The 22,042-nt window shown below is 29.3% G+C and overlaps 1 protein-coding gene across 39 annotated transcripts in view; it reads left to right on the top strand.

Annotated features, from left to right (window-relative positions):
• The first annotated feature begins 5,284 nt into the window (after positions 1 to 5,284).
• The window catches only part of LOC132951682 (myosin heavy chain, muscle), a 28,691-nt gene continuing 11,933 nt past the window's right edge, over positions 5,285 to 22,042 (top strand). For 3 of the 39 annotated variants that reach the window (XM_061023514.1, XM_061023542.1, XM_061023536.1), the window contains exons 1-20: positions 5,285 to 5,468; positions 6,856 to 7,150; positions 8,276 to 8,419; positions 9,571 to 9,727; positions 9,951 to 9,978; positions 10,049 to 10,172; positions 10,258 to 10,350; positions 10,414 to 10,477; positions 10,622 to 10,720; positions 10,999 to 11,102; positions 14,175 to 14,312; positions 14,386 to 14,505; positions 14,642 to 14,791; positions 15,893 to 16,063; positions 17,347 to 17,526; positions 17,619 to 17,775; positions 18,607 to 18,659; positions 19,952 to 20,039; positions 20,128 to 20,245; positions 20,944 to 21,061. In XM_061023514.1, the coding sequence (XP_060879497.1) occupies positions 6,944 to 7,150; positions 8,276 to 8,419; positions 9,571 to 9,727; positions 9,951 to 9,978; positions 10,049 to 10,172; positions 10,258 to 10,350; positions 10,414 to 10,477; positions 10,622 to 10,720; positions 10,999 to 11,102; positions 14,175 to 14,312; positions 14,386 to 14,505; positions 14,642 to 14,791; positions 15,893 to 16,063; positions 17,347 to 17,526; positions 17,619 to 17,775; positions 18,607 to 18,659; positions 19,952 to 20,039; positions 20,128 to 20,245; positions 20,944 to 21,061 (2,313 nt within the window). In that variant the 5' untranslated portion in view covers positions 5,285 to 5,468; positions 6,856 to 6,943. Of the gene's footprint in view, positions 5,469 to 6,855; positions 7,151 to 8,081; positions 8,226 to 8,275; positions 8,420 to 9,570; positions 9,728 to 9,950; positions 9,979 to 10,048; positions 10,173 to 10,257; positions 10,351 to 10,413; positions 10,478 to 10,621; positions 10,721 to 10,998; positions 11,103 to 12,165; positions 12,270 to 13,384; positions 13,489 to 14,174; positions 14,313 to 14,385; positions 14,506 to 14,641; positions 14,792 to 15,268; positions 15,440 to 15,892; positions 16,064 to 16,344; positions 16,516 to 17,346; positions 17,527 to 17,618; positions 17,776 to 18,261; positions 18,315 to 18,606; positions 18,660 to 19,951; positions 20,040 to 20,127; positions 20,246 to 20,514; positions 20,633 to 20,943; positions 21,062 to 21,554; positions 21,673 to 22,042 lie in introns of all 39 variants that reach the window. The other 36 variants (XM_061023524.1, XM_061023531.1, XM_061023521.1 and 33 more) reach the window with 32 other exon arrangements.

The raw sequence follows: 22,042 nt of genomic DNA, 5'->3' as shown, positions 1-22,042 counted from the left end.
ATAGTCTTTTATGGAATCATATACTATTATACTACCTATTATAATAAGACTTTACGACATCAAAACTTCATAAAATCTATTATTAAAATCAAACTTCTATGAATTATACTAGGTACTAGGTAGTCGGTAGAAATACAGTAACACATTTTTAGAGTTTGGATTAAATTATTTATTTGCTCTGTGTTATGCAATGTTATTAAAAATACCTATTTATTTTTTTTTTTGTTGACTTTAAGTAGTTAATTAGATAAATCTTCAAAAACTATCCTATATTATGAATAAATTATGTTAAAATTAAACTTAGTACAAGTTTTATCTACATTCTCACTATAAGATAAAACGAAATGCTTAGGTACCTAGTAGGTATGTTAAAATATATGCAAATAATGTGTAAATGTATAATTAAATTGAATTACTTATACAATCCATTAGTTCAAAAATATTAAGATAAATATATATTTTTTAAATTAGCTTAATGTAGTACTCCAAGAATTTCCCTGACAACTATTTTCTTTAATGTTGCAGATCGTCGCGCATATACGAAAATAGATATATATCCCGCAGAAGTTGACAATATTAAATTTAGTCTCCAGCAACAGTCATGAAACACATTAAATGGCTGTCTAATATGTTTGTCATAATGTTTTCCCTTTAACATCTTCATCTCAAATACGACAAAGAATATATTATATTCATACAATATATTTTAACACTGCAGTATCCGCTTTTAATTGAATGAAATTATTAGTAAATTCATAAATAATTTTATACGAATTTAACTGGCATTGCATATACAAATATACTACAAGTGTTGTAATTTTGCATATTTCACACATTGATTATAAACATATTGTTGATGTTTGTATAATTAATAATTAATTAAATATAAAAATTATATTATAATATAATTAATTTGTACAATTATTAACATTTTAAATATCTTTTTGCGATTGTTTTAGAATTTAACGATGTTTAAGTTTATGTGCCTAGTGTGATAGTGTTTTTTTAATATTATATTCCACAAGTATTAGTTAAATATAATATTTGTACATTATTAAACTGATACAATAATATATATTATTATAATACTATATAATTTTAGGGTTTTTATAATTATTTTAATGTCTACCATCAATGTTTAAATCTTGTGAACAATTTTTAACTTAAAATATATCTATATATAAATCATTGTATATTACTTCCTATACAAAAGTTTAGTTCAAACTATAACTCAGTAACTTAAGGAAAAAATAAAGGTAGGTACCTATTATTTAATATAATCTATTAATTCTATTAAATAATTTTAATATCTACTGTATAATATTACCTGTGTAAAATATTCGTTATACCTGGTAAAATAATAGAAATTTCGTGTCAATATATTTAAGAAAATAATTAGTTTAATGCTACATATTATTATATTTTTAAAAATATAATTAGTTTTTAATTTTGTATTTGAATACGTTAACTGAAATGTTCGTAAACACCTAGTAATAATTATTTAGTAGATTTAAAATGAAGTATTTTTTAATTTTCTTGAAAATAGAAAACTGACGTTAAATAAATATACTAAGTACGTTTTATTGAAAATCTTAACGTAACATAAGTAATAAGTCGGCACAGTTATTTTATTAAAATTTAATATTTTATTCCACAGTTTCTTTAAAAATGTCAAAAATTAATAGTACCTACTATATATATAGGTACCTATATTGATATATTTTGTTTGTAAATAATTTAATTTACTTGGTACTTACATGAATGTGTATGTCAAATCATTCAAAGAAGTAATAGGCATGGAATTATTTGATTTTATGCAAGTCAAAATATTTTATATAAGCCACCCACAAATTGTTTAATTTAATGCACATAGTATATTTTATAAATAACGATAAATTTACTGTACTCATTACGTAAATACAACCGACAGCTATTAATGGCTTAAAGATATCAACGTTTTTAGTATAATTCTTTTATTTATTTAATAATTATAGATTCTCAGCAAATCCAAACTAATTGGTAATTAAAATGTATTAATATTAGGTATACCTATATTTTAATAAGCATTGTTAAGTTTTTAGTTGGAAAACAATATTTACTTAAAAATATACATGTCATCAAAAATATATATAGTTATCAACTATATGAACACCTAAACGTGTGAGTACTTACAACCTGAAAAAAAAGGTTCGAATTGTGTTTTATTAAAAAGAAATATTATGCAATATGCAATACCTACATAATCTACATGATAGTTAAAAACATAAAAATTACTATTGCGATACCAACTTTTAACTCGTCATATTATAATAGGTAGGTACCTACTTATGAAAAATAATATAAAATGTATTACTTACTTATTTTACTTCGTTTTATTATTCTTTCAGATATTTCGTTTCGTATTAATGTATAATACGTGTTGCTATAATATGTAAACATATAGCTCTTTAAAATAAACACGTCTAATGTAGGTATTCTATATTATATATTAAATGAAATCGACTGGTTGAACTAATTTATCCAAGTGATTATAAAAATAAATTAAATAAAAATAAAAATAAATTATTTGGTATAACATAGTTTAATGCTTTAATTGAGTAGAGTTGACACATTTTTAGGTACTTCATAATATCAAATAAAAATCAATTATTAAATAAATTAAATAAATAAAATAATAAAAGAAAAAAAGAATGTATATTCGGTTAAGAAGTTAAGAGCAGGACACCACATGATCACCCACACAAATGTATGCTTCTCCGTCTTACAAACGTATACAAATATACAATACAGCAAATATGCATTAAGTAGAACCTATTTTGTGTTGTTAGGTTATTTCATATTAGAGCGAATGACCTATAAAAAAACTTATGTCCGTATGCATAGTCAATTTATGTGACACATAAATTGATTAAGCATACGGGCATAATTAGACTTTAGAGGTATACGAACAATATTTGTGTTTGGATGTAGGTTAGTTGGATTTTTAATGATATTTCAATTTTTGAACTATACATAGTTAAGAATATTATTATTACAATTTTAAAATACTCATAACTCGTTAATAATAATTAAAATATCGTAAGACACCAACTTGCAAACACGAACATCGTTTTTACCTTTAAGTTTGATAATAAGTAAATTTACTTTAATAAACAAGTTATCGACACAAAGTTAGCTGGTAGTACAGAACTCAAAATTTGGTACGTTATATGTTGTACGTTATTATAAGACGGATACCACACATGTGGGTGTATGGCATCCTCTTGTATAGGTATGTGTTATAAATTTTAACAAATCTTATATAAATCATATTAAACTAATAATATTATATATATACAGTATGTCATTGTACGATGCATATTATAGTAGGTATAGTGTTGAAACTTTAGCGAACAGAGCAAAAACACTAGTAGGTACCTATACTTATATAGGTACATTAAAATGAATTAATAGGTACCTATATATAGATCGCGTATACGACTAATAGCTTGTTAAATTTGGTGTTATTCATATAATAGGTTGGTATAGGTAGTTAATTAGCATATCAACATAATGCCCTCTATTAAAAAATTATAGGTAGTAAAAATAATTTGTACGTTACATATGAGTGAAAACTGTATGAAGATGATTACCTAAACTTAAATATAGTCATGAAAAAAAATCATACTTCTAAAATATATTATACAGATCTGATTTATACGAATAATACATACTTTACGTCCTACGTAGTATAATAATGTCCCAGACAGTAATAAAACGAAAATGTTGCAGTCGGCCGTTGGTTATTTTTTTATATTTTAAAATATGTTATTACATATTATAGTTATTACTGTCTGGCACGATTATCATTATGATTTCGGCCAAGAGTTATATAGAGTCAAAAGAAAATAATAATGCGTGATATACCTATTAAATAGAAGACGATCCTTCGAGTTTCCTACAAAATACAACCCATCATTTGAGAACAGCTAGTATATAACATTATATACATATAGGCGTACCGCATGTATAGGTGTTTGGTATATAATAATATAATAATATAACGTAGAAACGTCTAATGAAACGGTTATAGGTATAAGAAATAATAAAATAATAACTGAGTATACTAAAACAAAAACGGGATAGGTCGATTGCAGTGCCCACAGAAAGTAAAAACGAGTTTTGGGTTGATGGAACGCGTGTTGCAGGTTATAGAATAGAAGCGAATAACTCGGTGCCATTCTAAAGCGCCAAGTCGCGGTCATGGCGTGCGTGGTTCAAGTGCGGCATGTGTGGTTAGGTTAGTGGTAGTGGTGTTGGTAGTAGTGGTGGTAGTGGAGATGGTGCTGTTGTGTTGGTGGTGGTGGAGGTGATGGTGGTGTTGGTGGTGGCTGATGTGATGTGCGGACAACAAGGATTTCACGTAAGAAAAAAAGGAAGGGAAAGAAATCGAAAGTATACCTAAAAAAAGGTTAGAAACGAAAAAAAAATTGTTATTAATTATTAAAACTAAATAATAGTAATATTTTAACATAGGTAAGTAATATGATTTGAAATGGAATCCCTTCGTCGTCCATCGTTTATGACGGATTGTGTGGCGGCGGCGGCAGCGGCGGACAGCAACGAGCTAAGTGGCGGCGGCGGTCCTTCTAAAAATGGACCCTGCCCGGCGGCCCCGGTGCCATAGCCGCGGCGGACAACCGCCATTTGACCAATCATGGAGTTTGCGACGGGCACCGGGATCGCGTTGCAGACGGCCGCCCGTGGACCGAAATAGAAAAAAATAATAAAACACAGCCGCCGTGGAAACTGTTGTGATCAGCGGGTGGAAGGGGTGTCTGTCCGCCGTGGTGGGGAGACTAGGGTTTTTCACATGCTGAAACTCCGGGACAATCCCATTCATTCTACGTCTCAACCGCCGAGTAGGTACTATCTAATATAATATAATACGCACCTCGGACACTACTATTCGCTTATTGTTGTGTAGATAACATACTATATAATATTATAATTAATAATATTAAAATATTATCATCATAATATAATAATAAGACTACTGGCAGTGTGCTTTTAGAGTTCGTATAAATATAATATATAATTTTGTATTATAATTTAACCGCTAAATAATAATTTTACATTAATATCTATTATAATATAATTATATCTTTATTTTTTATATAGTGCTCTGCTGTTGAGTAGTATATTATAATATTATTATTATTAATTCAACAAAGTGTGTGTTTTTCTTTTCTTGTGAAAGTCGCGTGATCTTATTTTTTTTTTTTTTTGTTTTTATTTTTTTTAGTGCTACGACGTAATACGTGCGTTAATTCGTCGAAAATCGAATTCGCCGCGTCGGTGATCATACATAAATAAAATATACATAGTGTCGGCGGCTGTTTTTGTGCGCAGATTTTGTTTTGTTTTGTTTGCCGTCTAACCAAACGCGGCAGTGTACGCCAAATAACCAACGGACAACGACCTCTCTGGTATAATTTTTAAATTTGTTTTTATCATTTATTCGTTTGCGATCAATCCGTGTTCCATCCAGACCCTGGTAATATATCCACGTGCATCGTATACACCTATATACCGGCACCTGCTTACCCGTCACCATCGGCTTACCATTTTATATCCGTCCGCTTACCCGCGCAATTTACGAGTGTAAGTTTACCGCATAGCCGCTTAAGATCCTCGAGCAAATCGTTTGAAGTTTTTTGCCGGCCCGAGCTGGTCTAATAATAGATTTTTTTTTTCGTTTTCTCTTCCTCCGCGAAATGTAGGCCGCCGCGTGTCGTATTTCATACATACGCCCTACAACTCTGGACTCCGGCCAATAGTTAATTATTTATAATATTTTACGATCCTGACGTTCAGAGCACCGAAATTGACACATTCGCCATAATAGGTGAACGTGCACAATTCGTTCGACCTGTCCGACGTAGTAGGTACTTTTTTTTAACGTCGTAGGTACCGTCGACCTACACCGATTTAAATTTTCAATCGTTTATAGACAATAAAATAATATTATCGCGTGCTTCAATACATCGCTTTGATGATAATTTTTATTATCTCTCGAGTATCGCGGAACCAAACCGTAACACATGTAGCATAGCCAAACTGCAGGGCCGTCGTCGTCATAAAAGTTCAAATACATTCGGACAAGTCGTTATTAACGGGTATACGCATACATCTTACAGTACATTTAAAATTCTTGAGTGCATATTATTTATGCATTCGAATACTGCAGTTACGATCTATTTGTGCGATCGAAAATACTATAACTAACTATTATATACGCGTCTCGCTGATTGCGTCTATAACACCGATACCGTACATTAACGTTCATTTCCGTTCGATCTATTTCGGTCTGTATAGTGTCCACCCGGATTCTGCATTATTTGGCTCCGGCTCCCAAGTTTCTAATAATATACACGCCTTGTATAGCTCCAGGCACCTCAAATATGCGATAAAGAGCTTTTCAATTTAAAAAAAAAAAAATCGTGTCACCTAACATTTGCCTGTTGTGTATGTGTTATTTTTACTGTGTGTTCATCACCGTGAGGTTATATTATTGTCGAGTTTGGGTTTGCTGAAACTTATAACGAACCGTTGTATAATCGATGAACAGTTTTGCAGTTTGATTTTTGCTCGACAATTTTTTCTTTCAAATATTTTTTTAATTTTAACTTAAACATTTTTATTTTTATTTTTTTTGTTTAAATTTTTAAATTTTTTTTGATATTGGAATTTCACCAATACTTAACTCGCATTAATGAACATTAGTAAAACTCTATATTATAATATAATGTGTATATTATATACAGTGATATACATACAATAACAAATTTAATTGACCGCGAATTATTTGTTTAGGTGTGTCGCAAATAACACCATAAATAAAAGAGGTGTGTGACGACGTGCAACAAATTGTTTCTTTGCCTTTTCACTTCAAACTACAAAAATGCCGCGTGTAGTTAAACAAGAAGGTGATGACCCAGATCCAACCCCATACTTGTTCGTATCACTCGAACAGAAGAGAATCGATCAGACCAAACCCTACGATGCGAAAAAGGCTTGCTGGGTGCCCGATGAGGATGAAGGTTTCCTCCAGGGAGAAATCCGAGGAACCAAGGGTGACTTGGTCACCGTCGCTTTGCCTAATGGAGAGGTAAGTCATTCTACGATGTTTCAAATGAATTTTAAAATCATGTAAAATCTATTGGATATTTCAATGTGATGCTTAATATTTTTTTTAATAGATATAGTTAGGATAACATTTTTACTTTTTGAAATATTTCATACAAATTTCACGGTATATTTTTTTTGTATTATGAACAATAAATATTAACTATAATTTTAATGGAATAATATTCTCAGTAGACTATGATAAAATGAACAAATTTGTAATTTGTATAAGTAGATAAACATTGCATCATAGTAGTTATATATAAGTATATATATATCAGTATATCGCAGTCAGTGACAATAAGTAAATAATATATTGCAGCAACAAAGTAGATACCTATAATATACTTTAAAATTCTCTCACTGATGAATCGGAAGGATAGATTTGAGATAACATTTGATATTATAAATATTAAAAATACCCTAAGGGACGATGAGAGCGGACATTTCACTGCAATGTACTCTGATGATTAATTATTTAAACATTTTTATTTTATTGATAAAAATTATCATACGATAAAAATAACTATATATTACCTACGATATTAGTTATCTTTGCACTTTCGTCTACGATTACGAGGTTTTATTTAGAATAGAATTAACTTTATACACAAAAAATATTTTCTAAATAGAAATAATTTGAATTTAGGTATATTCAAATCTTTCTAATGTATGAAAATTCTAAAAAATTATGTTAGGGATTCATTTTTATAAAGTTAATATTAATCAGTATAGATAATCATTGATTTTATTTTGTTTCAACTGTTAATAACTTAATGTTCTTAAACTCATCAATGAGAATAAAACCTTACATACCAGAATATGGAGGACGAAAGTAAAAGGCAGATAAGTTTTGGGTGTATTAAATAATATGTTGCATTTCAATGTTACACACTGTATTTTGGATCGCATAGGAAAAATCGTTCAAAAAAGATAATGTATGTCCGGTGAACCCGCCAAAATTTGAGAAAGCCGAAGACATGGCTGATCTGACTTACCTGAACGATGCCAGTGTGTTGCACAACTTGAGGCAGCGATACTTTTGCAAATTAATTTACGTAAGTACCAATTCCAATTTTACTAATATACATTTTCTATGGTATGTCAGGTAAAAGATTTCAAAAAGGACCAAGTGGGCCAAGTGAACCCACCGAAATATGAAAAAGCCGAGGATATGTCAAATTTGACATATTTGAACGATGCGTCTGTATTGTATAATTTGAAAGAAAGATATTACCATAAGCTCATTTACGTAAGTGTTAGGGTGGCCAATGAACGAGGTTACGTGCATCGTGCTTTTGGATTTTGAAACCCGTTTAGAACATCCTGTGTAATCCAGTTCCTGAAATAACCCTCATAAAATACAAGAATACAATAATTATAATTTATTACATTAGATGCATACTTAAATATAATAACCTACCAACAATTTTAACTTATATAATTATTACAATTTAGCCAATTAAAATATAATTTGATATTCTTTACTTATAAGGTATATTTTTTAAAAGATAATAACACTAATTTTAATTTTACTGTTTTAAACATTTTTTTATATATTTCTTTAATCAACACTATCTTTACATTATTTATTCATAAATATTTTACTTTACAAACACTGAGTTCGTATTCTTAAAATAGTGTCACTGTACGTTCCCTTCACGCGAACACTTCGTTAATTCGTTTTACATCAAATATTTGATTAATAAATACAGATTGTAAATATTTTCTACTTTCAATAATTATTATATAATTAATATCGATTATTCGTCGTTGTCGGGATATGATTTTATATAAATGACAAAAATACCCGAATTAACGAAAAACCTTGTTTTGAAATCCCGTTTGATTTTTATCCTTATTAAAATATATTATTTTATCTTGATTCTCGATATGCCGGAATATACATATTTCATTTTTTAGACTAAAACCCAAATACCTACTTATCCTGTGTGTTCGTTGTTTTGCTATCACTGTCGGCCGAATATGACATTGGATCGACAGTTCTAGGTGAACCCTGTTCAAGAGAACAACACCTATTGGCTTCACATATTAGAGATTACAACATGTTTGTTTTATTGGTTTCTTGGATGTGTAAAAATCATAGTAGTAGTCAGTAGATTGTTTTGAATGACATTTTTATTAGATTAGACTTTTTTTGTACAATGTATATTTTATATTCTTACAAGAGACACTTACAAATAATTACGTGATTTATGAAAATACATATATCATTTTTTTAAATTAGATTATCATATGGATTGTTTATTGCATATTTATATAACATATAACGATTATATTTTAAAATTGAATACCCACATAATTATTACAAGTGTCTGTTGTAACGTTGATTGTATATTTCTATTTTTTAATTAATTTTGAGAATATTCATAATATGTTTAGACCTACTCCGGATTGTTCTGCGTTGCTATCAATCCTTACAAACGATTCCCCGTGTACACCAACCGTTGCGCTAAGTTGTACAGAGGCAAGAGGAGGAATGAAGTTCCACCCCATATTTTCGCCATTTCTGACGGCGCATACGTTAACATGCTTACAAGTTAGTACAATGTTCAATTAAATGTTTAATTAGAGATGAATTCGTTTCACTAAGCATTTTGAATTATCGATTAGAATTTAACCATAGTTTTAAATACTATGCAAATATAATTCAATAATAATAATAAATGTATCATAAAATATAGAGCTGCGATTAATATGATATAATCATTGTAAAAGTGTATATTTTCGTAACAATGTTTTTTCTTTCATTTTTTTTTCAGACAAAGAAAATCAATCTATGTTGATCACGTAAGTCACAATTATTATAGTTTAATATCGGAATTATTGTTATGTTTATATTTTATATTTTGTTATTCAGAGGAGAATCTGGAGCTGGAAAAACTGAAAACACGAAGAAGGTAATTGCGTACTTCGCCACTGTTGGTGCTAGCACAAAGAAAGAAGAAGAAGCCGCCGCCGCCGCTGGTGGTGTTAAGAAGAAGGTGATTTTTAAAAACTGAATACTTACAAGTACATAAATAATAATTATTGAACCTACTTTAACAAATATGTTATTTTATTTAATAGGGTTCCTTGGAAGATCAAGTCGTACAAACCAATCCGGTATTGGAAGCCTTTGGTAACGCTAAGACCGTCCGTAATGACAACTCTTCTCGTTTCGTAAGTATACAATCTATAACGATACCCTAACGATACTATAAAATATTTTTTGGTGATGCTTAGGGTAAATTCATCCGTATTCATTTCGGTCCCTCTGGAAAATTGGCCGGAGCTGATATCGAAACTTGTAAGTACATATTAAGATAAATACCTACTGTACTACTGTAGTCACATGATTATAATCGATGTACCTCGTGGTCATAAATATCGTTTGGACTTTAGTAAAATAATTTGAGCTAATCTATAATTTTAAAACGTTTTACCACTACAGATCTATTGGAAAAAGCTCGTGTCATCTCTCAGCAAACTCTTGAAAGATCTTACCATATTTTCTACCAAATCATGTCTGGATCCGTGAAAGGCGTAAAAGGTAATATATATATTATAATAAGAAAAATATTTTTTTATACTTTAATGTGAACAATTTAATGATTATTCTTAAAATTGTATTAATGCTCTCATACACAGTAAAGGGGGCGGCGGTTATATTATGTCATGGGGAGGTAATAATATATATATATAGATAATAATATTGTAAGGTAAAATAATTTGCGATAAAACGTTGGCGAATGAAATCGTAGTCTATTCGATCGATACTAACCATACCACTTTTGAATCCGAATAACACTGATTGGTTGTTAAACACAGACATGTGCATGCTGAGTGAAGATATCCACGACTATCACTACGTGTCACAGGGAAAAACTACCATCCCCGGTATGGATGACGGAGAAGAATTCCAATTGACCGACGTAAGAGCCTACAAATCGGTCTTATCCTCACTACACTTCCTCAAACTATATTATTCCATATTCCATAATAATATACTGTTCACGTATATTCTCCTCGTACCTACTGAAATTCGTCGAAATGCTGGGCGTCTTAGCAACCGTAGATGATGTAGTATAGATGCATATTTTTTTTTTTTTTTTTTTGATCTATTTATTTAGAAAATCTACGAGTGTATACAATTATGTAAATAAACTGCCTAGCCGTACATTACAAAACTAGTACAGGCGTAACGTCTACCTACATACGATATGACTATAAAAAATATGTCCCAAACTATATATTATTATACTTGATATAATATATACATTGATGACCGACATTAGTCTCAAACCGCCAAATGTGTGATTTTTATTTTTTATTTTTATTTTTGATAAAAGTGTATAGAGTGTATTATATATAGAACAGACCAACAGATTTTATGACATTAGCTGTTGTAGTCGTGTAAATACATTTTTTATTTTTAACATTAAAACAATTAGTTTTAAAACACCGCGAATCGTAGTGTACAAGGTTATAATAAGTACAGACTTAACAGACCATTTTTAACTCGTACCGTATAAATGGTTTTTGCATTTTGTTCATATTATTATTAATTTTTTTTTCTCGTGACATTTTAACTTAATTCTAATATTCAAATTATTATGTTTCTACGAAAAAAATCCTATACACTACTGATAGCGAATATGGGAGATATTTTGATTTTTGAACAATATCTTAGTTTAATATTATACTATTTTCACAATAGAATATTTATTCCAGAAGTTGCATGATTAAATTTTCTATTAATTTATTTTAATCGATTTTTAAAATATCAAACATAATTTTTATGAGAGTAACATATTTCATGGTTCTTTATGCGTGTTCAATTTCTGGAATATGTTATTCTTTGTGTATCGGAAATAGTTTTGATTTGAACCCGATACCCGAATGTGTTTAGTAAATGAGATATATGAGATTATCTCTTATATCAATTTTACTCATTAAACCCAATGCATGACAAATGGGGTTTGTTTTTTTAACCAGAAATGTGTCTCCTGTCCAACAATGTAAACGATTATCATTTCGTCAGCCAAGGAAAGACTAGTATACCTGGTGTAGATGACGGAGAAGAGTTCAAAATTACCGATGTAAGTCTTTCCCTGTCTATTCCTATTTTCGTTCGAGTATGCTCATTTCAATCTCATAATACCTAACCGTTTTTAAATACTTAAGAAAATTCTCAACGCGTCAAAACTATTATACGAATAAAATAATAAATGAGCATTCTAAACGAATATCCTTTTGAATCTCTCCTACCGTCAATGTGTAATCTTTGAATACCAAGTGGCTTGATTGTTTTGGCTAAACTCTATTGTGACTATCGGCAGTGTACTACTTAATAATATATATTAAAACTCAAGTCAATCGCACAACTTATATGTAACTTGAAATATCTTCACAATATTATGTACTAGCATATCATAATTTTATTTTATTTTTTGTTTGTTTTGGACATGTATGATTTTGTGATACCTAATAACTGTTTTATGCACTTTGCACGCAGAAATGTGTTTATTGAGTAAGAATCGAATCTCAGACTTCTATTACGTTAGCCAAGGTAAAACTCGAATACCTGGAGTAAATGATGGTGAAGAATTTCAAATTACTGATGTAAGTGCCACTGCGCGGGTACTTCGTGTAATCTCATTATTCACTTTAATTACATCATTTATTCATGTGCTTTAATTATTATGGATATCTTACGAGCGTAACCAAGCAAATAAAATGGGATCCTTAGGTTTTCAGGGGAAAATAAAAAAATTGTTTATCATCTAAAACCGTAAATTATATTTAAAAAAAGGTATTCATTTTACATTTTGGGTGCATATTATGACTATTTTTACTGTAAATGTTTTATTTTGATATTTGTATTACAGAATATTTTAGCGTCAAATGCTTATTGTATTGTCCAAAATTTATGTTATTGTGTATGTTAGCAAGCGTATAATAGTATCACGCAAACCTATATGGAATTATGTTTGTTGTAAATATTGTCTCGAAACAATATTTAAAGAAAATGTATCTAAAATAAAAATATATTTTCGACAAACATGATTTTAGTAGTATAATAATATTATATTGATTCTATGTTACACTATTTATAATAATTTAGAAATATGTATATTGTGTATAAATATAAAATGTCTTCGTGTTGAATATAATTAAACATTACATGCTTAACTGAAATCGCTTGATTTGGCAGAAATGTGTATGTTATCTAACAACATCTATGATTACAACAATGTATCTCAAGGAAAAATCTCTATTCCCGGAATGGATGACGGAGAGGAATTTATGCTTACCGATGTGAGTCTCATGCCATTACAGTTATAATATATTTATGTATACAAAACATTTAATGATTGATGGAACTTCTTCATTTTCATCATACTGAAAATCGAATATAAAATATAATATTAATATTTCGTTATACTTCGGGGAGCTTTCTCTGCTTAGCTTATTTTAACACAATCATTAATTAATTTTTCATTACTTTAGTAAATTTGTTATATTATTATATTTTATTTCATTTTCGAGCAGATAATATTTTATAATTTTTTGAAAATGTTCATATGTTCCTCACTTTTATTTTGTATTTTGATTGAGTGAGGGTAAGTTTACATCATATATATTTTTTATTTAGCTTTATTATAAGCTTTTGTGTTTCCTTGCTTAGGGTTTTTGTAAGTATTTTGCTTATTGTACAAACTTGTCGACTTGGACTAAAATTTGCTTTTTGACTCAAGTCTAAGACAACCTTCAATTTTTCCTTTACTCTAAATTATTTCCTTATTAAGATTATTTTTATTTTTATTTTTTACATACAAGAAAAAAGTTAAAAATTTCTTTAGTGTTTTTCTGAACCACGTTAACATTTTTATATTTTTTTTTCAAGTATCTCAATTAAAGTGAAATACACTAATTCGAATTTCTAATTATTTTTCCTCCTCTAATTTTGTGTATCTTTATTCTTTATATTTATAAAACAACAGCAAGCTTTCGATGTGCTTGGATTCACTGAAGAAGAAAAGAATGACATTTATAAGATTACCGCCTCAGTCATGCACATGGGAGGCATGAAATTCAAACAACGTGGTCGGGAGGAACAAGCTGAAGCCGACGGCACTGAGGTAATTATTATGTCATAATATTATATTTTTAATTTTCATATTTATAAAATACATATTTTGTTTCTGATTGTAGGAAGGTGCACGTGTTGCAAAATTGTTGGGCGTCGACTGCGATGATTTGTACAAAAATTTATTGAAACCAAGAATCAAAGTAGGAAACGAATTCGTCACACAAGGTCGTAATAAGGATCAAGTAAGTGTGATTTTTTGTTTTTTATAAGTTCTTACACCAGGTACCTATGTATAACTTATGAATTATTAACTGTGCACTATTATTTTGCATTCCCTACCAAAATATGTGCTAATCGTACATTGTTGCGCTGTTATAGGTCGCCTACTCTGTAGGTGCTATGTCCAAGGGTATGTTTGACAGACTTTTCAAATTCATGGTGAAAAAATGTAATGAAACTTTGGACACACAACAAAAACGTCAACATTTCATCGGTGTGTTGGATATTGCTGGTTTTGAAATTTTCGACGTGAGTATAATCTACTTAGTATACTTAATTACAATTGGAAATGCAATAGTTACCTACTATCGTATTATAAATTGTAATTAGGTATATTAAAATTTACAATTAATAATATCAATATTAATTAAGTAAATTATTCACCTTTCACATATTATTGTATTATATTACATATTATGAACTTGTTATATAAGTAACATTTTTAGGAACATTTTTTGTTCAATATTCCTTTCTTATTATAGTAGGTATGTTTGAATAAGTTTATCCATAGATAATCGTACATTTTTTAACATAAAAATGTTATCATAGTTTTAATTTGTTAGGATTGTTTTATTTACCTTGATTCTAAATAAATAGTTTTTTAGTTACATTTAAAAACAACATAGGTAATTTTCGTTTTAATACGACGACGGTTATTTATTATGAACATATTTTATTCCTTAATATTTTACATAATATTTTAAATTCTGAATTTGATAAACACAGTTCAATGGTTTCGAACAATTGTGTATTAATTTCACCAACGAAAGACTTCAACAATTCTTCAACCATCACATGTTTGTGTTGGAACAAGAAGAATACAAAAAAGAGGGTATCAACTGGGCTTTCATTGATTTTGGAATGGATTTGTTAGCTTGTATCGACTTGATCGAAAAGGTACTTCGATATAATCGGATAGCATGACTTATTTGCATTTTTGTTTGATTTCCAATCCTCGATTGAGTACCCAGAATTTTAGTTATATGTTACACTTCAATTTACGACGAGAGAATATTTCGAGAAACGTCGGTAAGGATATTTTTTGTATACCTAGTAGATATTACTATTTTGATTTTTGAACCATACCTACCTAAAATAGACCTATTTAAGACATATAGTTAACTCTTTATAATATTATCACCCTTTACATAATTTGTAGCGTCATATTACTATTATTATTACCTGCCAATTAATGTTACCATGATATCACTCTAATAATAATACTGACTTTACCTACGTATTATGTTCGTATAATACTTTCCACAGTCCATCGTATTCAGACCAGTTTAATATTTTATTTTACACATCACATCCATTTAACATGTTTATTGTTTGCTACCTAATTTAAAGTACAATGGTTTCGAGCAACTTTGCATCAACTTCACCAATGAAAAGTTACAACAGTTTTTCAACCATCACATGTTTGTACTTGAACAAGAAGAGTACCAACGTGAGGGTATTGAATGGGCTTTTATCGATTTCGGAATGGACTTAGCCGCCTGTATTGAACTTATTGAAAAGGTACCCGTATTGGAGCAGGCGGTTGAGTGTTAGAGTTGAGATTCTGCACAGTAATTAGATCGATCCTCCATATGACAAACGAGGAAGTTGTATAACATAAGTATTTTAGTTGGTTTTCCAAAACGTGCCATGAGAGACACGTCGAATTAGTATAATAATATAGTAGTTATTACTCATTATAGTTTTTGTTTAAATGTTGTATTTTTATACCTACTTATACCTCACGCATGCTAACTGTATTTGCTTGTTTTTTTCTTTTCCAATTCGTTTGTACTATGTAGTTCAACGGGTTCGAACAGCTTTGCATTAATTTCACCAACGAAAAACTGCAACAGTTTTTCAACCATCACATGTTTGTATTAGAACAAGAAGAATACAAACGCGAAGGTATTGAATGGACATTTATTGACTTTGGAATGGATTTGCAACAATGCATTGATCTTATTGAAAAGGTTTGTATGAAAAAATATTAGGAAAAACACTTTTCATTATTTATTATCAATATAAATTAAAAATGAATCGTCAAGAAGCCAATGTACAGTTCCTGTACAAAATTAGGTCATTGAGTAGTTCAAAAACATCAAGTTCTTAGCTATTGTAATACAGGTATAAGTATTTAGTAATCAGAAATGTTGATATTCAGATATATCTTCATATAGAAAAATAGAGTTGTAGTATAGAATGTTTGCATGTTTTTATTTTATCCAGATTGTACAACACGAGACATGATACAATTTTGTTTTTATTTGTGAATTTATAAAAAAAAAAAACTTTATAATGTACCTAAACGCATTCAAATCACTTTATTATACTTTAATGAATAACAAAAAATATTAAATTAATTTTAAACCATATTTCAATAAGGATAGTTAAACTGTTGCTTATATTATCTTACCTTAAAATTTAAATTAAGATTAGACTATTACATTATAATACAAAGGAGTGTAAACGTTTTTTTTTTATAAAAATTAGGTAAGTTTTGTATTATAAGATGTTAAATTACTCTCGTTTGAAATATTAAAAATAACTTTTGCTTATTTTTTAAAACATTTTTACATTCAAAAATATAAAAAAATAATGTTAATTAAAGCCTTATGCAAATGATAATAACAACATTTTATTAAAGATTAAATACATAATTATTCTTATTTCATTTTTAAAATTAGTACTATAAACTCGAATTTATAATATATTAAAAAGTTTTTTCAATGCGTGTACATTATAAACCTGTGTTTGTACCCACATTATAGGTATCTAATTTTATTTAAATTTACATAATATAGCCCATGGGTATCTTGTCAATCCTTGAAGAGGAATCTATGTTCCCCAAAGCCACGGATAAGACCTTTGAAGACAAATTGACATCCAACCATTTGGGTAAATCACCCAACTTCAGGAAACCAGCTATTCCCAAACCAGGTTGCCAAGCCGGACATTTCGCACTTGCCCATTACGCCGGTGTGGTAAGTTATCAGATATTAAAAATAAATTGAACGGTTTTTTTGCAATACCTACTCGTTTCCATGCTTAAATATTTTGTTGTATTTGTGTTTAGGTATCATACAACATCACCGGTTGGTTAGAAAAGAACAAGGATCCATTGAACGACACCGTTGTTGACCAATTCAAAAAGGGAACAAACAAATTGTTGGTAGAGATCTTCGCTGATCATCCAGGTCAATCTGGTGGTCAAGCTGATGCCGGTGGCAAAGGTAATATTTCTTGTATTAATTAAAATCTTTAATTAATAATAATTACCATATTAATTTGATTAAATATTGTGTAAACATTACTTATGATTACTGTTAAATCAGAACTACAGGACACACACACACACGTCACACAGACACATTTCATATTAATTTTTTAGATCTAACAGTACAAGAAGTAAATGACTGTGAATTATTTCATTTTGAGCTACCATAAATATTTCAAAATCAAATCTCCTATAATTTAGTATCTTAAACACAAATTTTCAACAACCATTTTTGAAGTATTACGTAAACGTATTATTAATTTCAACCATGTACAAATCATTCAGTAACTGATGCATATTTTTTAGTATGATTTTTTTACCTACATTAATATTTAGAATCATCGTATTAAAGAATACCGTATCAAGTAAAAATGAATTAATATCGACATTTTAAGTTAATATTAACTTAATCATGATTTTTGATGGATTTTATATAATGCAGGTGGTAAACGCACAAAAGGTTCGGCTTTCATGACAGTATCTACATTACACAGGGTAATTTTACCAAAGTGTTACACACAAAATCGTGTTTTTTGTGAGACCATAAAACTGCTTCGCAAATATTGCGTTATTACAATAATTATTTACAATACTGTTTCGATATCTTCTGTCTACTATTTGTTACGTTATTTTAATACTAAACAACACTCAAAATATAATATAATATAATATATTGAAAAAAACAACACAAATTATTTAGGAGAAACACAACATTTATTATACCGATAGTACCTACCTACATATTTATTATTATTGTCAATTCTAAAATATTTGTGAAAATAAACAGGAGGTCGTGGAAAGAAGGGTGGTGGTTTCGCCACTGTGTCGTCATCCTACAAGGTATATCATTAGTAATAATAATTACATCGGCCTTGATTTTTGTTTTTGAATCCACTGAAATGCCGATTTTGAAAAATCACACCAACGAATTGAGTTGTTTTGATAAGGACGCAAAATGAACTCTACAATTTCGGCATATTTTTTTTGTGTATTCCTCAAAGTAGATTTAGAATTAGAACTAGTTTATTGTTTTTTGCCCTTTAGACCATTATACTTAGGCATAAACCGAATTAGTATTAATATTTATTTAATTAGCCGATTTGAAAAATACCGTTTGAACCGGATATATCTGAATGTGTTGCACGCGTAGACAAATACGTACTAAAAAAAAAAAAAAAAAACAATTAGTGCATTATTATATGCAAGTACTAATAATTGTGTACGATTGCTATTATAATAATAAAATACTACTGCATTTGGAATGTATTATATTTTTAATAACAATATTTTTATTTAAATGATTCTGAGCAGAGCTTTAATTTTAATGTACCTACCTAATATAGGTAGTACAAACACTTTACCCAGAAAAAGGAGTGTTCCATAAGTTATACACCTATGGCCTTTCTATATAATTTTGAAAATTTGACACAGACACACAGTACTAAAAGGAAATAGTTCATATTATAATCGTTTAATCATTGCCCAGAAATTTTCAAAAAACTGATAACACGTGACAAAATCTTGTTTCATTCATCTGTTTGAAAACATTATTTTGCATTTTTTTATCACTTTTAAATTTGAGAAACTTCCATGCTTATCAATTATTTATTTTAAGCAATACTTTGCTATGTTCAAACAATTATTATCATTTTTAGACCATTTGGTCGTACTTAAATATTTTCACCATAATAACAAATTTTAATCAATATTATACAATATCCGTTTGATATTAATTAAATTTTAAATTGAAAACGTCTATACGAACACAATATTAAACAAAGCTCCGTTCAAAATCGTTTTCCAAATGTAATGATGTACATTATTGCTTTTTGTTTTATAATAAAATGTGTTGGTCAGTGGAACGAGGGAGAGTATATACTCAAAACTCAAGCTCCACGAAACCTATCAGCGTTTTATTTCATAATTTTATGTAAAAATATAATGTTATAACAACGATTTTTTTGGTTTAAGTTTTAACTTGAAAAGTACGATTTTTAGCTGTAATTTTATGTTTTAACGTGTTTTGTACAACGATAACAAGACGTATATTTTTGTTTTCTCTGTTCGTTTTTGTTTTTATGACAATGTTTAATAGGTAGGTATTGTTATTAATATTCGTATGTGTATCATAGGAACAATTGAACAACTTGATGACAACATTGAAGAGCACACAACCTCATTTCGTACGTTGTATTATTCCCAATGAATTGAAACAGCCTGGTAAGTTTCTTTTAATATGATTAATTCATGAATAATATTTGATAAGTAATGGATTGATAAAAACTCGTGAAATCGTATTTTTTCATAGGTGTGATTGACTCTCACTTGGTAATGCACCAGCTGACATGTAACGGTGTACTTGAAGGTATCCGTATTTGCCGTAAAGGTTTCCCCAACAGAATGGTATACCCAGACTTCAAATTGCGGTAAGCATCACAACACTTATTATATTTATTATATTTTTCAGTCATAATATTTAGTTATGAATTTTAAAAATATATTATTCGTACACATTTTTTTTAAACAGTTAAATTCCCAATCAGTGAACATCGAATTTCTAAATTGCCTTCAAGTATAATTTAATATAGCCATCGTCAAAATATATTAAATATACGAATATACCTACCTATATCCTATACACAAAGTGATTTATATATACAATTATTAAAATTAATTTATTTTATTTGGTAAAAAGATACATGATCTTAGCGCCCGCAACTATGGCCTCGGAACCTGATCCTAAAACATCAGCAGCTAAATGTCTCCAAGAAATCCAATTAGATCCGGAGAGTTACCGTATTGGGCACACAAAGGCTAGTTATCGAAAACTGTCATTATTTTCCATTAGAATACCCAAATTTAGTAATTTAGATACCCTCGAGTGAACCCTTTTTGATATTAATAATTATTATTGGCATGCAGCACGATCAAACCTACCTACCTAGCATTCCGCACCATACACCCTGCAGTTTGTTAAGCGTCAATGTAGTGATATATATATATGTTACAAAATGTAACAGCAGTGTAGTGGAAAATGGAAATTTAACATATTATAATTTAAATGTGTTTTTTTTTTATAATTATTATTATTAATTTCTATTTAAACCGATAAACAAATCAATAGATACAAGATCTTAGCTCCTGCTGCGGCGGAAAAGGAGACTGACCCAAAGAAATGCGCTGGCGTCATTTTGGAAAACGTCGGGTTGGACCCAGATAAATTCAGGCTTGGCCACACTAAGGCATGTTTAAAAAGCAAAACCAATATAGGAATTTTCGTTTGCGAAATTTCTTAATTTATGCCATTTTGCTTCACACTATGCATAAACTTCTTGCAACTTTTTGCTGAAGGTTTTCGCTGTATACAATATTGGGCTCTAGGATTATTTATTGTTAAGCTGGCCGTTTATAAAAAAGTTGTTTATCTACTTCAATGACGCTCATCGATGTTTTACTAATATTAGAATAGCCGCGGCAGCATGCGCCCACTTAGACCTTAGTACTGTAGTTACTAGTTTATATACGTAGTGCGTAGTCTAGTATAATACTATTGAATAAACCTACGAACGAGTAGACGTATTATTATACAATTCCTTTAGAAGTTTTGTATACCAATTTATATTTGTAATGCAAACAAAAAACAATACCTTTTTGTTTTATCCTTGCTTGTTTTTTGGTTTTTACATGTTCCACCGCTTATTTTTAAAAAATACCCTTCGCCTCACATCACAAAAGATACAAAATACTGTATCCAAAAGGTGTGAAAGACTCAATGTCGCCCGAAGAAGCGACAAAAACGATTTTGCAAGGAATTGAACTCGACCCAGAACAATACCGGTTGGGTAACACTAAGGTATACTTATGGGACAATATGTTTATTTGACGTCATTATATTATTAATTTGATTCACGCATATAATATAATACCATCACATTCATATGGTGGCGTAATTTTGGTCTTAAAGTGGACGAAATACAATTTGTTGACGTATAACATTTCAATATTATGCTGATAAACTTTGTTTCGAAAATTCTAACTGTCGGATGTAATGATATTTTCAACTTTCGAGGTTGTCTATGTTTCAAAATCGATTTGTTTGATTTGACCGTACGACCTAACAACGCTAATCACATCGTGTATATTTTAAACCCAACTGTATGATGCCTATTTATAGTGTTCAGGGTACAAAATATTATATACACTCTAGTAAAATATGTTTAAAT

The sequence above is a fragment of the Metopolophium dirhodum genome, chromosome 9 (assembly GCF_019925205.1).
Source record: "Metopolophium dirhodum isolate CAU chromosome 9, ASM1992520v1, whole genome shotgun sequence".
NCBI lineage: Eukaryota > Metazoa > Arthropoda > Insecta > Hemiptera > Aphididae > Metopolophium > Metopolophium dirhodum.
Note: the sequence above shows the minus strand (reverse complement) of the source record. Positions and strands in the feature narration are given on the sequence as shown.